The sequence below is a fragment of the Sus scrofa genome, chromosome 8, assembly GCF_054392235.1.
Source record: "Sus scrofa isolate SSC_HxYL_T2T_F1_AM1 chromosome 8, Sscrofa_HxYL_maternal_Yorkshire_Landrace_v2.0, whole genome shotgun sequence".
In the NCBI taxonomy this organism is placed as follows: Eukaryota; Metazoa; Chordata; class Mammalia; order Artiodactyla; family Suidae; genus Sus; species Sus scrofa.
In genome coordinates this window covers 82,204,529-82,220,555 of record NC_139390.1, presented here as the reverse complement: position 1 = coordinate 82,220,555, position 16,027 = coordinate 82,204,529, and the positions used below count along the sequence as shown (strand labels likewise).

Genomic DNA, 16,027 nt, shown 5'->3' with positions numbered 1-16,027 from the left:
TTTCCAGGGTGAATGTTTATTTATTTAACCTATTGTTCTCTTTCTTAGTGAAGGAAAATGAAGGTAAGTTCTAGAACATGTGGAAGCTAGCAACACTTCAGCCAAACTGTTTATACTAGTGAGAAAAGGCTTAGTAAATGGGTTTATTTTCCTAATTTCTCTTTCCAATAGTTTGCTGCTGGTATATGGAAATGCAACAGATTTCTGTATAGTCATTTTGTATCCTGCAACTGTACTGAATTCATTTATTAGTTTAATAGTTTTTTAGTGGCATCTTGAAGATTTTCTATCCATAGTTTCATGTCATCTGCAAACAGTGACAATTTTAATTCTCCCTTTTCAATTTGGGGTCCTTTTATTCCTTTTTCTTGTCTCATTGCTGTAGCTAGGGTTTCTAATGCTATGTTGAATAAAAGTTTTCAAAGTAGGCCTCCTGGTCTTGTTAGATCTTAGAGGAAATGCTTTCAGCTTTTCACTGTTGAATACGTTGACTATAACGTTAATTGTGGGCCTGTCATATAGTCTTTAATATGGTGAGGTTTTTCCCTCTATACCCACTTTGTTGAGAGTTGGGTTTTTTTTTTTTTATGATAAACAAAGGCTGAATTTTGTCAAAAGCTCTTTCTACACCCATTGAGATGATTTCTATTCTTCAGTTTATTAATGGGGTGTATCATGTTGATTTGCAGATTTTAAACCATCCTCGCACCCCTGGAATAAATCCCAGATGATCATAGTGTATGATACTTTTATGTATTGTTGAATTTAGTTTGCTAATATTTTATTGAGGATTTTTAAATCTTATGTTCAGCAGTGATATTGGCCTGTAATTTTCTTTTTTTCTGTGATATATTTGTCTGGTTTTGATATCAGGGTGCTGCTGGCCTTGTAGAATGAGTTCAGAAGCATTCCTTCCTCTGAAATTTTTTGGAATAGTTTTAGAAGTATAGATGTTGATTCTTCTCTAAATGTTTGGTAGAATTCACCTACAAAGCCATCTGGCCCAGGTCTTGTAGAGCTGTAAACTTCCCTCTTAGAACTGCTTTTACTGTGTAAATTTTGGATTATTATGCTTTCATTTTCATTTGTCTCAGGTATTTTTTAAAATTTATCCTTTGATTTTTTCAGTGCTCTGTTGGCCATTTAGTAGCATATTATTTAGCCTCCACCTGTTTGTGTTTTGAAGTGTTTTTTTTTTTTTCCTACTTAATGTCTAGTCTCATAGCATTGTGGTTAAAAAAGACACTAGATATGATTTCAATTTTCTTAAATTTACCAAAGCTTGTTTCATAGCCTAGCATGTCATCTGACCTGGAAAATATTCTGTGTATACTTGAAAAGATGTATTCTCTTGCTTTTAGATGGAATGTTATATATAAAAGTCCCTCTGGTCTAATGTATCTTTTAAGGCCAGTATTTCCTTATTAATTTTCTGTCTGGATGATCTGTCAGTTAATGTAAGTGGGATATAAAAGTCTCTTACTATTATTGCATTATAGCCAATTTCTCCTTTATATATATATATGTATGTATATATATATATATATATATATATATATAAAATATGTATTTTAAATTGTTACATCTTCTTTTGGGATTGATCCCTTATCATTATGTAATATCCTCCTTTGTCTCTTGTAACAGTCTTTGTTTTAAAATCTATTTTATCTGATATTATTAATGCAACTCTGGCTTTTTTTGATTTACATTTGCACAGGATACCTTTTTCCATCCCCTTGCTTTCAGTCTGTGTGTGTCTTTGGATCTGAAGTGAACCTCCTGTAGGCAGCATATATATACGTCCTGTTTTTGTATCCATTCAACCAGTCTTTGTCTTTAGATTACAGCATTCAGTCCATTTACATTTAAAGTGATTATTGGTATGTATATATGTGTTGCCATTTTGTTAATTATTTTTGGATTTTTTTATAGTTTTTTGTTCTCTTCCCTTATGATTTGATTACTATATTTAGTGTTTAGATTCCTTTCCTTGTGTGTATCCACAGTAAATTTTTGGTTTGTGGTTACCGTGAGGTTTACATATAGAAAATAGATTCTTCTAAGTTGCTAACTTCCTAATTTCAAACACATTTTTAACAACCCTGCATTTTTACTCTCCTTCCCTCACAAATGCTATTTTTGACATTATATTTTACATCTATTTGTTTTATGTATCCCTTAACTGCTTAATGTGGATGTAGATGATTTTACTAGTGTTTTTTAACCTCTCTAATAGCTTTGTGCATGGTTGATTTACTACCTTTACTGTATATTTGCCTTTACCAATGATATTTTTTGTAATCTTCATATTTCTAGTTGTGGCCTTTTCTTTTTTGCTTGTCTGTAAAACTTTTGATCTCTCCATCAAATTTTGTAATAATGGCAGGACGGGCACACAGCTGTTAGCACATGACCATTAGTGCAGGACTTATAGAGGTCCTGCTCTGCCAACAACTCTGCCTCATGGCAGAGTGTGGTGAGAGGCAGACTGCGGGCTTTTCTACAGGGCCCTCCAGCCTCTGGCTGGTGGGTGAGTTGGAGGTGGCCTGGGACAGGCTGAGGGCTGTGTCCTGCAGCACTCCAGAGCCCTTGCAGCAGCTGCCCACTGGACAGGCCCAGGCCCCACCCCCACAACCTAATGACAGTGGCAGTCTGCCTGGGTCACAGTCCATGAGACCTGGTCACTGTTTGCTTGGCCTAGGGAGTCTGAGGACTAGCTGGGTCCTGGGCACCTTGCTTCCTCAGTGATGACAGTTGAGCAGAGTCTTTGGACCTGGACCAGAGGGCACTGCTAGCTGAGAGCTACCTTTTCAGCCAGGCCTAGGCATTGATGGGAGGACCCAGGCTGGGAGCTAGGCAAATGCTCTTGGGCAGGGTGACCAGCCCCAACCCTTGTCCCCTGCTCTTAGGCAGGGCCTAGACCCCAGAGGGTGAAAGTCAATGCTTGGGACCTTGAGCAATAAGATGGGGTGGGGGGAATCGCTTTGCTTCAGAACAGAAAATAACATGCATTTTGATGGTGATTTACAGAACATCGTGACCTCTCTGTGACCTAACCTATGTGGACAGATTCAAGAACAAAGGATCCAACACCAAGAAGTTTGCAACAACTAACCATGCCCCTCCTTCACCTTTCTCATAGAAGGGCTTTGCTGAAAGGCTTCAAGGGGTTCAGGTTTTTAAGGCATGAGCCACCTGTCTCTTTGCATGGCCCTGCAATAAACCATTCCCTGCTCCAAATTCCAGCATTTTGGTATTACTTGGCCTCACTGTGCATGGGCACATGGACATGCGTTCAGTGACAACTGGAATGAGAGCCTTGGCTGGTAGAGGATTCTTGATTGTAGGTTTTTTGGTTTCACCACTTTAATGTATCATACCATCCCTTCTGGCATGCAGAGCTTCTGCTGAAAAGTCAGCTGATAGTCTTATGGGAATTCCCTTGTATGTAACTTGTTGCTTTTCCCTTGGTGCTTTTAATATTCTCTCTTTATCTTTAGTTTTTGCCTTTTTAATTATAGTGTGTCTTGGTGTGGTCCTCTTTAGGTTGATCTTTGGGACTGTCCATGCTTCCTGGAGTTGGATGTCTATTTCTTTTCCCAAGTTAGGGAAGTTTTCAGCTATTATGTCTTCAAATATATTCTCTGCCCCATCTCTCTCTTCTCCTCCTGGGAACCTTATAATGTGAATGTTAGTGCACTTGATGTTGTCCCAGAGGTCTCTTAAATTGTCCTCATTTCTTCCCATTCTTTTTTCTGTTCATCTTTGGTGACTTCTACTGCTCTGATTTCCAGATCACTGATCCATCCTTCTGTATCACTTAGCCTACTCTTGATTCCTTCTAATGCATTTGTCATTTCAGGTATTGTATTATTCAGCTCTGTTTGGTTGTCCTTAAATTTTCTCTTTTTTAAAAACTTTTAACTTTTCTCTCTGTTCATCCATTCTTCTGAGATTTTTTTTTTTTTATCACATTTGCTATAGTTAGCTTGAACTCTTTCTAGGGTAGATCACCTCTCTCCATTTCATTTAGCTCTTCTGAGGTTTTGTCTTTTCCTTCATTTGGAACATGTTCCTTTGTTGCCTCATTTTGCCTAACTTGCTTTTTGAACCCTGATCTGGTTGGCTGTGAGGCCTTGCTTTGTGTGGAGACTGCTGGCCAATGATTGGTAGGGCCAGGTCACAAGGTGGCTGGCTTTGGAACTTCAAGGGCCCTTGGGGCTAGTGCTGGCTGCCTGTTGGATGGAATCATTCATTGTCCAGGAGATCCTGGGGCTAGTGCTCACCCACTGATGTGTGAAACCAGGTTCTAGGGTCTAGCTGCAGAGCACAGAGGTCCCAGAGCTGGTATTGGATCACTAGTGGGTGGGGCCAGTTCTTGACACAGCTGGCTGTGGGGTCTAGAGTGTTGCAAAATGTGTGTTGGCCTGCTGGTGGGCAGGGCTGAGGCCCAACCAGTCCCAGGGCTGGTCCTGGCTTGCTGGTAGGTGAGGCTGGTCTGAACAGCAGGCTTACTGGTAGGTGGGTCCAGGGCCCAGAAGATTCTGGGCAGAACTTGGTCCCAGGGTTTTCTGGCTGCAGGGCCCTGGGGATCCCAGATCTAATGCCTGTGTATCTGGTATGTGGTGTCGTGTCCTGGGCCCTGGTGGGTAGAGCTGTGTCCAGGGCTAGCTGTAGGCACAGAAATTCTTAATGCTGTCTGTCTGCTGGTGGATGGGCCTGGGTCCCTACCCAGTTAGTTGCTTGGCTTGAGGCATCCCAATACTGGTACCTCCAGGCTGGTGGGTGGTGGTGGGGCTGGGTCCTGAGACTAAGAGACTAGAGGGAGGATTCTAAAATGGTGCTTGCCTCTTGGGAGAACAGTCTTCCATAAATGGCTTGCTGCCAGAGTCTTTGCCCGCAGGGCGAGTTCCAGTTATCTCCTGCCTCTCTGGGAGATTCTCCAAAATCAACAGGTAAGTCTAAACCAGGCTCCTTTCAAATTACTGCTTCTTCCCTAGGGCCTGGCAATTTTGTGTGCACCCTTAAGAGTAGAGTCTCTATTTCCCTCCATCCCCTGGGTCTCCCAAAAGTAAGTCCCCTGACCTTCAAGGCCAAATACTCTGGGGGCTTGTCTTCCCATTGCAGGTCCTCCAGGTTTATGAGACCAACATGAGGCTCAGATCTCTCACTCCTTTGGGAGAACCTCTGCAACTGTAATTATCCTCATGTTCAGGTCACACACACACACCCAGGGGTAGGGCTCTTGACAGTACTGTGACTCTGCTCCTCCTGTCTCATAGTCCTTTCTGTCTGTCTTTCTTTGGCCACATGCACAATATGCAGAAGTTCCCAGGCCAGGGATTGAACCTGAGCCATAGCAGTAATAATGCTGAGTCCTTAACCATTAGGCCACAAGAGAACTCCTTTTTTCCCCCCTTTCCTTCTTTATATCTTTAGTTGTAGGAGATCTTTTCTGCTAGGTTCCAGTCGTTTCATAATAGTTGTTCTGTAAATAGTTGTGTTCTGGTATCCCCTTGAGAGGAAGTCTGCTCAGGGTCCTTCCACTCCACCATCTTGGGAACTCCCTCTCATCCCAAGGTGCCCCACAAGTCTTGAGAATAGACAAGTTCTCAGTCTTGAGTGGTGTATGGACTTGACGCTTGTTCTTTTGTTTTCTTGTAAAGGACTCTTGTGTTTCTTCATTGATTATAAACAAGGCTTACACAAGGCATATAGTATTTTTACTGATGAATGTACAGGGTTTTTGGTTTTTCATTAAGTCTTGTGATTTATATTTTGTGTGATGAAATGAACACTAAAATTTATCATCAGAGTAGCCTCTGTTGAAAATGGAGGGACACTACAAAAATGTCTTTGTTTTGTTTTTTGGAGGGTTAAAATTCCCTAATAGATTTTAGGTCTGAAAAACATGACCTGTATTAGTCTTGGAAGGAGAGATGAAACAACAAAAATAACAAAAAGACAAACATGGATAAGCTATGAGTTCCTGCTATACAACAGCCCAAGGAACTATATCCAATCTCTTGGGGTAGAACATGATGAAAGCTAGTATGAGAAAACGAGTGTATATATGTATGACTGGGTCATTACGCTGTACAGAAGAAATTGACACAACACTGTAAATCAACTATAATTTTTTTTTTTTTTTTGTCTTTTTAGGGCCGCACCCATGGCATATAGAGGTTCCCAGGCTAGGGGTCAAATTGGAGCCGTAGCTGCAAGCCTACACCCCAGCCCAGAGCAACGGGGGATCTGAGCCACGTCTGTGACCTACACCACAGCTCACAACAACGCTGGATCCTTAACCCACTGAGTGAGCAGGGATTGAACCTACATCCTCATGGATCCTTGTCAGATTCGTTTCCGCTGCACCATGATGGGTACTCCAATTATACTTTGATTTTTCAAAAATGAAAATTGGAAAGGAAAACTATAAAAGTAGAAGGCAATAAACTTTGTTTTTATACAAGCAAAACCAAAACGAAAACAAACGTGACACTGCTAACTGGTAATTGTGAGCTTAGTATTATTGACACTTAATTCTATTCTTCACTTTTTTTTTTTTTTTTTTTTTTTTTTTAAATAAGTGGGCACCGTTGCCACTGTGGGGTCTTCAGAGGTTTCCAGAGATAGATTGGGGAATTCCTGACATAAGCCACTTGCCCCAGGTTTTACCATATCTCTGATTCCCTTTTAGGAACTCAGTTCAGGTAAAGCCAGAGGCACTCCTTTCTAGAGGGACAAAGGGCTCAATTAAAGCTCCCATTTGTCGTAGCCTGGGTTAAGAGGAGGGCAGCGCAGGCAACATTCCATCCATTCCAACAGCCTGGCCTTGCTGTTTCTTTTTTGAACAAACGTCTGAGCACCTGCAGTACATCAGATTTTAGGCTAGGTGTAAGGGCTGTTAGGATCTCTAAGGGCTTACAGTCTGGCTGGTAAACCATACCAGCTAATTTCAATACCATGAGCTGCCTTGCTATATATTCATTAGCAAATATTTATGAGTCTAGTACAGTCGGGTCCTGTTCTAGCCACTAGGGAATAGCAGTCAACAAAAAAAGTGTCTGTTCTCATGGAGCTTTATTCTCCTGGGATGAAACCTAAGTGAATATATAGAGATCTGACTACATAATTTGGCTTTTTGTTTGTTTGTTTGTTTGTTTGTTTTGTTGTTGCTTTTTAGGGCCGTACTCACGGCATATGGAGATTCCCAGACTAGGGGTGGAATTGGAGCTGCAGCTCCACCACAGCCACAGCAACGCCAGATCTGAGCCACATCTTCCACCTACACCACAGCTCATGGCAACGCTGGATCTTTAACCCACTGAGCAAGGCCAGAGATTGAACCCGAAACCTCATGGTTCCTAGTTAGATTTGTTTCCTCTGCACCACGACCGGAACTCCACGGCTACATAATTTGGGATGCCTGGAACAAAATCAAAGTGTGGGGCCCCTTGTTCAAAAAAGAATGAGAAAGGCTTTTTCCTTCCTTCCTTCTGTGGCCTCTCATCCTGTGGTAGTGTTTATTTGCTGCTTAATGTCACCTTCCCCTGGGCATAAGGATGCTCTCTGGGTAAGTGCAGATCCTTATATACTCCTGAGACCCATGCTTGTGCCCAGCCCCCTACCAGGAGTGGAGGGTGGCAGAGGTTTCTGGGTGGGGCTCGAGATGCTGGCAGCTAAGAATGCACCCCTGCTGAGGGTAAGACAGAGTGGTGATGTTGGAGCCAACGCTTGCTAAAAGAAAGCAAGAGAACATAAGCTGTCTGGGGAAGAACAAACAGTTCAATAACATGAGGCTAGAGAATCCTTAAGAAGAAACGGTGAGGAGTTCCCATCATGGCTCAGTGGTTAACAAATCCGACTAGGAACCATGAGGTTGTGGGTTCAATCCCTGGCCTCGCCCAGTGGGTTAAGGATCTAGCGTTGCCATAAACTGTGGTGTAGGTTGCAGACGTGGCTGGGATCTGACGTTGCTGTGGCTGCGGCATAGGCCAGTGGCTACAGCTCCAATTAGACTCCTAGTCTGGGAGCCTCCATATGCCTTGGGTGTGGCCCTAACAAACAAATAAATGAGTGGCTCGGTTAAGAAACCAACATAGTCTCTGTGAGGATTTGGGTTTGATCCCTGGCCTGTCTCAGTGGGTTAAGGATCCAGCATTGTGGCAAGCTGTGGTGTAGGTCACAGATGCAGCTTGGATCCTGCATTGCTGTGGCTGAGGTACAGGCTGGCAGCTATAGCTCTGATTCGCCCCATAGGCTGGGAACCTCTATATGCCTAGGCCCAGCCACTGAAAAAAGGAAAAGAAAAAAAAAAAAAACCTTTATTGCTGGAGTTCTCTTGTCGCACAGATGGTTAAGGATCTGGTGTTGTCACTGCAGCAGCTTCTGTTGCTGCTGTGGTGTGGGTTTAATCCCTAGACCGGGAACTTCTACACGCCCTGGACACAGCCAAAACAAACAAACAAAACAAACCCACTTTATTGCTAAAAAATGCTAAGCATCATCTGGCCTTCAGTGAGTTATTTTGTTGCTGATGGAAGGTGTTGCCTCCATGCTGGTGGCTGCTGACTGATTAAAGTGGTGGTCACCGAAAGGTGGAGTGCCTGTGACAATTTCTTAAAATAAAACAGCAAAGTCTGCCACACAGATTGCCCCTTTCATAAACGACTTCTCTGTAGCACGCAGCAGGACTTGTTTTAAAATTGGAGTCAGTCCTCTCACACCCTGCCACTGCTTTATCCATGAAGTTTAGGTAATAATATAAATCCTTTATTGTTACTTCAACAATCTTCACAGCATCTTCACCAGAAGCACTTTCCTTCTCAAGAAAACACTTCTTTGTTCCTCATAAGATGCATAAGCAGCAGCTCCTCATTTGTTCAAGTTTGGAGGTTCCCAGGCTAGGGGTTGAATCAAAGCTATAGCTGCCGGCCTTCACCACAGCCACAGCAATGCAGGATCTGAGCCTCGTCTTTGACCTACACCACAGCTCATGGCAACACCGGATCCTTAACCCACTGAACGAGGTCAGGGATCAAACCTTCGTCCTCAGGGATCCTAATAAGATTCATTTCTGCTGAGCCATGATGGGAACTCCTTCATTTGTTCAAGTTTTATCATCAGATGGCAGCTATTCAGTCACATCTTTGGGCTTCAAATTCTAGCTGTTTTGCTTTTTCCACCACATCTGAAGCTCCTTTCTCCACTGAAGGTTTGAGCCCCTCAAAGGGTCATCCATGAGGGTGGGAATAAACTTCTCTCCAACTGCTGTAGATGTTGATGTGTTGACCTCCTCCCATGAACCACGAATGTTCTTCATGGCATCTAGAATGGTAAATCCTTTCCAGAAGGTTTGCAATTTTTCCCAGATTCATCAGAGAAATCACTACCTATGGCAGCTATAGCTTTACAAAATGTATTTTAAAAAATTGAAGAATAGTTGATTTACGATGTTGGGTTAATTTCTGCTGTACAGCAAAGTGATTCCATTTACATATATACATTCTTTTTAAATATTCTTTTCCATTACAGTTTACCACAGGACTTTGGATATAGCTCTCTGTACTATACAGTAGCACCTCGTCTATCCCCTCCATATACAATACATTTGCTTACACTGCTAAGCCCCACCTCCCATTCCCAAACCCCGCCCCCTTGACAACCACGAGTCTGTTCTTGTCCATGGGTCTGTTTCTGTTTTGTAAATAGGTTCGTTTGCGTCATACTTTAGGTCCCACATATAAGTGATATCATATGGTATTTGTCTTTCTCTTTTTGACTTACTTCACTTAGTATGAGAATCTCTAGTTGCATCCATGATGCTGCAGATGGCATTATTTCATTCTTTTTTATGGCTGAGCAGTATTCTATTTGGTATACGTACTATATTTTCTGTATTCATTCATCTGTAGATGGACATTTAGATTGCTTCCTTGTCTCAACTATTGTGAATAGTGCTGCTGTGAACATAGAGGACCATGTATCTTTTTGAATTATAGTTTTGTCTGGATATATGCCCGGGAGTGGGATTGATGGATCATATAGTAACTGTATATGAGGAACCTTCATACTGTTTTCCATAGTGACTATACCAACTTATATTCCCACCAACAATGTAGGAAGGTTCTCTTTTCTCCACATCCTCTACAGTATTTGCTATTTGTACACTTTTTCATGATGGCCATTCTGACATTCAACAACCTTGTTTTAGTTTTTTTATTTATTTGTATTCTCTAATAATTAGTGATGTTGACCATTCTTTTTATGTGCCTATTGTCAATCTGTATCTCTTCCTTGGGGAAATGTCTATTTAGGTCTTCTGCTTATTTTTCAATTAGGTTGTTTGGGGTTTTTGTTGTTATTTTGTTGAGTTGCATGAGCTGCTTGTATATTTTGGAAATGAAGCCCTTGTCAGTCACTTATTTTGCAGACATTTTCTCCCATTCTGTAGGTTGTCTTTGTTTTCTTTCTTTCTTTCTTTTCTTTTTTTTTTTTGGTCTTTTATTTTTTTAGGGCTGCACACGCAGCATATGGAGGTTCAAAGGCTAGGCGTCGAACTGGAGCTTGGCTGATGGCCTACACCACAATTCACGGCAACGCCAGATCCTTAACCCACTGAGCGAGGCCAGGGATCAAACCTGCATCCTCGTGGATATCCATCAGATTCTTTCATTTTGTTAATGGTTTCCTTTGCTTTCCTTTGTAAGTTTGATTAGGTCCCACTTTTTAATTGTGTTTTTATTTCTATTGCCTTGGGAGACTGACCTGAAAAAATATTGGTACGATTTATGTCAGAGAATGTTTTGCCTGTGATCTCCTCTTAGAGTTTTATGGTGTCATGTCTTATGTTTAGTCTTTAAGCCACAAGATGTATTTCTTAAGACTTAAAAGTCAAAATTACTCCTTGATCCATAAGCTGCAGAATGGATGTTGTGTTAGCAGTTAACACACACACAACATTTATCAGTTAAGTTCTCTGTGTTGTATGGGTGTGGCCTGTGGTACTCCACAGCAATTACAATGGTCACATCAAGGAGTTCCCTTTGTGGCTCAGCAGTTAACGAACCTGAGTAGCATCCATGAGGACGTGGGTTCGATCCCTGGCCTAGCTCAGTGGGTTAAAGATCCAGAGTTGCCATGAGCTGTGGCATAGGTCACAGACTCGGCTCAGATCCTGCATTTCTGTGGCTGTGGTGTAGGCTGGCAGCTGTAGCTCCAATTCATCCCCTAGTCTGGGAACCTCCCATTGGCTGAGAGTATGGCCCTAAAATTGCAAAAAAAAAAAATCACCAATCAGAGATCACCATAACACATAAAGTTATCATTAAAAATGTGTACTATTGCAAGAGTCACCAAAATCTAACAGAGAAATACAAAGTGAGCAGATGCTGTTTGGAAAATGGCACCAATCGACTTGCTGGTCAAAAGCTTGTGCAAACTTTCAATTTGTTAAAAACACAATGCCTACAATAAAGTGAAGCATAATAAAATGAGGTCTGCCTATACTGGCACATCTTTGCCCCAGGCTCTGTTTTTCTCAGAATTCAAATTAAGATATAGGCAGAGGATCCTGGGTTCCCAGCTTCCCATCTAGAAGGAAGGTTGTGGGGACAGAGGGGCATGCCCCTTTGCCCCTGCAGACTCTCGGCCACAGGGAGGGATGTGGCTGGAGTGGGGCCAACATGGCCTCTGGAGCAAGGTCTAGGGCAAGGGCCACTTGCCCAGGTGGAACAGAAGCACTGACTGGAATATAAACTGCTAAACAGTGTGGCCTGGCTGGTTCATCCTCACATACTTTGTAGGCAGCAGATATTTAATTTTTTTTTTTTTTTTTTTTTTTGCTTTTTAGGGCTGCTCCTGCAGCATATGGAGTTTCCCAGGCTAGGGGTTGAATTGGAACTGCAGTTGCCAGCCTACATCATAACCACAGAAACATGGGATCCAAGCCGCATCTGCGACCTGCACCACAGTTCACAGTAATGCCAGATCCTTAACCCATTGATCGAGGCTAGGGACCAAACCCACATCCTCATGCATCCTAGTCGGGTTCATTAACCGCTTGAGCCATGAAGGGAACTCCCCGGATATTTAAATTTTTTGAAAATGAAGTTAATGTGTGCCTCAAGTTTTTGCAAAACAAGAATTTTTTTCAATAAACAAATGCCATTTGCAGCTACCTGGATGGACCTGGAGATTATCATGCTAAGTTGAGCATGTTAGAGAAAGACAAACAATGTATGTTATTGCTTATATGTGGAATCTAAAATATGACACAAAGGAACCTATCTACAAAACTGAAATGGACTCACAGACATAGACCACAGACTTGTTGTGGGGGGAATGGAGAGAAGCATTGGGAGTTTGGGATTATCAGATGCAAACGATTATATAGATAAACAACAAGGTCCCTGTATAGCACAGGGGACTATAGTCAATATCCTGTACCAAACCATAATGGAAAAGAAAATAAAAAAGAATGTATATGTATGCATAACTGCGTCACTTTGCTGTACAGCACAAATAAACACAACATTGTAAATCAACCATACTTCAATCAATCAATCAATAAAGACCATTTGGATACCATAACAAATGCTAGACGGTGGATACATGATCCAGAATTACGATGCTACAAATACTTATTTGCTTTCATACTTTACATAGTACATCTGCTTGCCCATAATATTGCAAAACTTGGAGTGTCTGAAGACATCTGAACGGTCTATCAGATAATTTCAGAATTCCATTGGTGAAAATAGTAAATAGGAAAGCACTACTCGATGTAAATATTTTTAAAGTAAAATACCCTTCGTTTTTTTACTTGAAAACCATGTCTAGATATCCCTAAGTCAATGACAAGATGGTGTTTTTAGATAGCTGGTACATTTATTTAATCCACATTTACTGAATGTTTATCATGTGTCAGGCATGCTAGGCCTTAGTGATACCAAATAAATGGTGTGCTTAGTCGCTGCCACAGAAAGAAGTTGATATCATAAGGAAGCTGCTCAAGTAAATAATTACAAAATGGATCTGAGGTGCTGTGATGCAACTGTACAGAGATCTTATCTGCTTGTGGGGTGGGGTGAGGAGGCAGAGAGGAAAAGATTCCTAGGTGCTACCTCTGAGCTGTTCAAAGGATGGGTAGGAGTCACCCAGGGGAAGAAAGGCTATTCTTGATGGAACAAGCAGCCTGGGAGCAGATAAAGGCGAGGCCTCCCACAAATGTCACCTTTATTTTTTTTCCTTTTTGTGGCTGCACCTGCAGCATACGGAAGTTCCCAGGCTAGGGGTTGAATTGGAGCTGCAGCTGTAGGCCTTTGCCACAACCACAGCAACACCAGATCCAAGCTGCATTTGTGATCTACGCCACAACTTGTGGCAACAAGGATCCTTAACCCTTTGCGCCAGGCCAGGGATTGAACCCACTTCCTCAGACACTATGTTGGGTTCTTAACCTACTAAGCCACAACAGGAACCTCCACCTTTATGATTTCTGACAACTCTATAGCACGTGCATAATTACTTAATATTTTTCTTAAATATCCCTTCAATTTTTTACTAACATACCTACTTTGGCTGTATCTTGAGCAACACGTGAGAAATCTAGGGTATGGTGCCTTAATTACACATTTTCTAATACTAGAATTAGAATGCCAAATGACTACACTTTCACAGTTTTAAAATTATTTCATGTTGTACAACTGAATATCGAGCTCTAAGAAATATTAAATTAGTGAAACCCTAAGCAATTCAATATATCCCTTACCTTACTTCTGTAAGAAACAATAGCAGATATAAATTTGTTTTAGATGCCACTCTATTTCTAGTAAACTTAATGTCCTTTAAAATATATATCTATATCGTACAATAACTTTCAGTATAATTGAAAAGTCTGAGTTAATTTTCTAGCATCTTGAGGAGGAGGGTCCTGAGCTTTTGATCCGAATCGTCATCTCTTGTCAAGTAATGCGGTAGCAAATTTTCGACCATTTTGATTTGAAATTCGGTCTCCTTCATAAAAAAAAAAAAAAAGTCAAACATACAAACAAAGGGATTTTAAAAAGCTAGAAAAGCAGTAGAAAAAAAAGCGAGAAGTTAAGGCGTGAAATTAGAAGAAAGTCCGCTCCAAACCACGCAAATCCTGATGGATTTCCTTCCCCTGCAACAAAACTGCGTGTTTTTAAATAAAGGCAAACTTAGGCCGCGTTTCCGCTGAGCGAAGACGTAAAGGCGAGGGCTTTCCTCTCCAAAAAAAAAAAAGTCACAGTCACCAAGAGGGAGAGAAGAGGGGACTTTACTCGCCTGAATCTCCCCTGCTTGCCTGCATCTTCCTCTTTCCGCGGCAACTCGATTCCCCTTCGCGCGGACCTTCGGAGCCAAACGGGCCCCGCCCCCAGGAAGGCCCCGGCCAGCCTCTTGGAGGGGCCGCCAGGGGTCGCTGCGCGCTCTCTGGGCTTCCTTCACCTCCTCCCCGCCGCAGCTCCGCCCCGGGGGCGGGGTCGGCGCCAAAATCAAAACCTCGGGGCCCGCCCCGCCCCTCGCGGCGCACATGCCCCGCCCCCGGAAGACGTGCCGTCCGCGCCATGGTAAGAGTTGGGGGCGCCCTCCCCGGTACCCTTTACCCCCGTGGCGGGGCCGCCGAGCCTCTTGGCCGCGTCGGACGGCCCTGCGTCGGCCGTCCGGGCGGGCAGCGGTGCCGGCTTTCGCGCCAAGTCGGCGCCTCGGCTGTCCCTCGCTTTCCCACCCCCGCGGCCCGAGCCGAGAGGCTGAGGCGCCGCGCTGGGACCCCCGCCCTCGTGCTCCAGCGCCCTCCCGGGCGGGTTAGTTCAATACGGAGCGTTGGAAAACGTGCCCCGAGTATTTCCTAAAGCCAGCAGCATAAGCAAGACCACGAGTCGCTGCCCGAGCACAGCGCCTAGGCTCCCGCCCCCGACCGAGCACAGGAGGAGGGGGCGCAGAGTTGCCCAGGGACCCGCTTGACCTCGGACGGTTGCGTGGTTGCAGACGCTATAACACTAGAGTACATTTCAGAATCGCGTAGTCTCCAGGGTGACCTAACGAATCTGCACACTGTGCCACTTAGATATTTCTGCGAAAATGCGTTGGTTTTTACCGAAAGGCGGGAATCCCTGTCCTTTTGTGCTTCAAAGGGACTGCTAGTTGGTTGGGAGTTAGTCGCTTTATTAGGGAAGCACTGAGTCTTTGTTGCATGCAAGGATGGAAGGTTAAGTCCTGGGAAGATTCCAAATTGTCTTTCCCTTTGTGAATTTGATGTCTTTCCGCTCATCAAATCATTTTTTATAAACCTCCCAGGTTTTATCCTATTCCTTCCTTGCTCGCCCCGCCCCCGCCCCCGCATCTCTTCTGTTGGTGGAGTCAACCTCTAATGAAATGAATCTGAGCTTTTAATATCTTAATTAAGTGGCCGTTATTTTATTAAGCTAATGGTGGACAGGGATCTAGTTTGCATGGCGTTTATTTGTAGGTACTTGTCCAGATGTAGTTATAACTGATAACGGCTTCTTTGTGGTTTAACTTAACAGCCCAGCCACCTGGGCATACACACTGGTGTAGGAAGCCAAACAGGCCCCCACTTCAATCAGGAACCTGTGCTCCCTGATATATTTTTTATAGAGTTACTGCCCTGATAGAACTAACTGCTGAGAGCTCTGCAGTACACGTGCATTAACTTTTTCTGTTTTTGTCTTTTTACTTAATCTGTCTCTACACCTGAATCACTTTCTAATTACTAAATGGTTTCATGTACTAACTTTTCTGATGTTTACCTCGTGATGGAGAAACATGAAACAAACTAGTTCTCATAAGATACACACTTCCTATTTTTCCTGCATTATTAGGAAATAAGTTTAGTGTTCTGTTGATCAAAGATAATTTTTGTTCTCTGTTAATACGTGTTTCAGTTTGGTTACACTTGCTGCATAAACAGTTGTTATTGAGTCCAGGCATATTTTTGGAATTGGAGAAATGCAATATGGTCTCTCACTTCCAAGGGTAGCAG

General features: G+C 42.9%; 1 protein-coding gene across 1 annotated transcript in view; it reads left to right on the top strand.

The window, feature by feature from the left end:
* The first annotated feature begins 7,609 nt into the window (after positions 1-7,609).
* The window catches only part of MND1 (meiotic nuclear divisions 1), a 73,134-nt gene continuing 64,716 nt past the window's right edge, over positions 7,610-16,027 (top strand). The window contains exons 1-2 of the mRNA XM_005653580.4: positions 7,610-7,705; positions 14,406-14,594. Of these exons, the coding sequence (XP_005653637.2) occupies positions 7,610-7,705; positions 14,406-14,594 (285 nt within the window). The remainder of the gene's footprint in view (positions 7,706-14,405; positions 14,595-16,027) is intronic.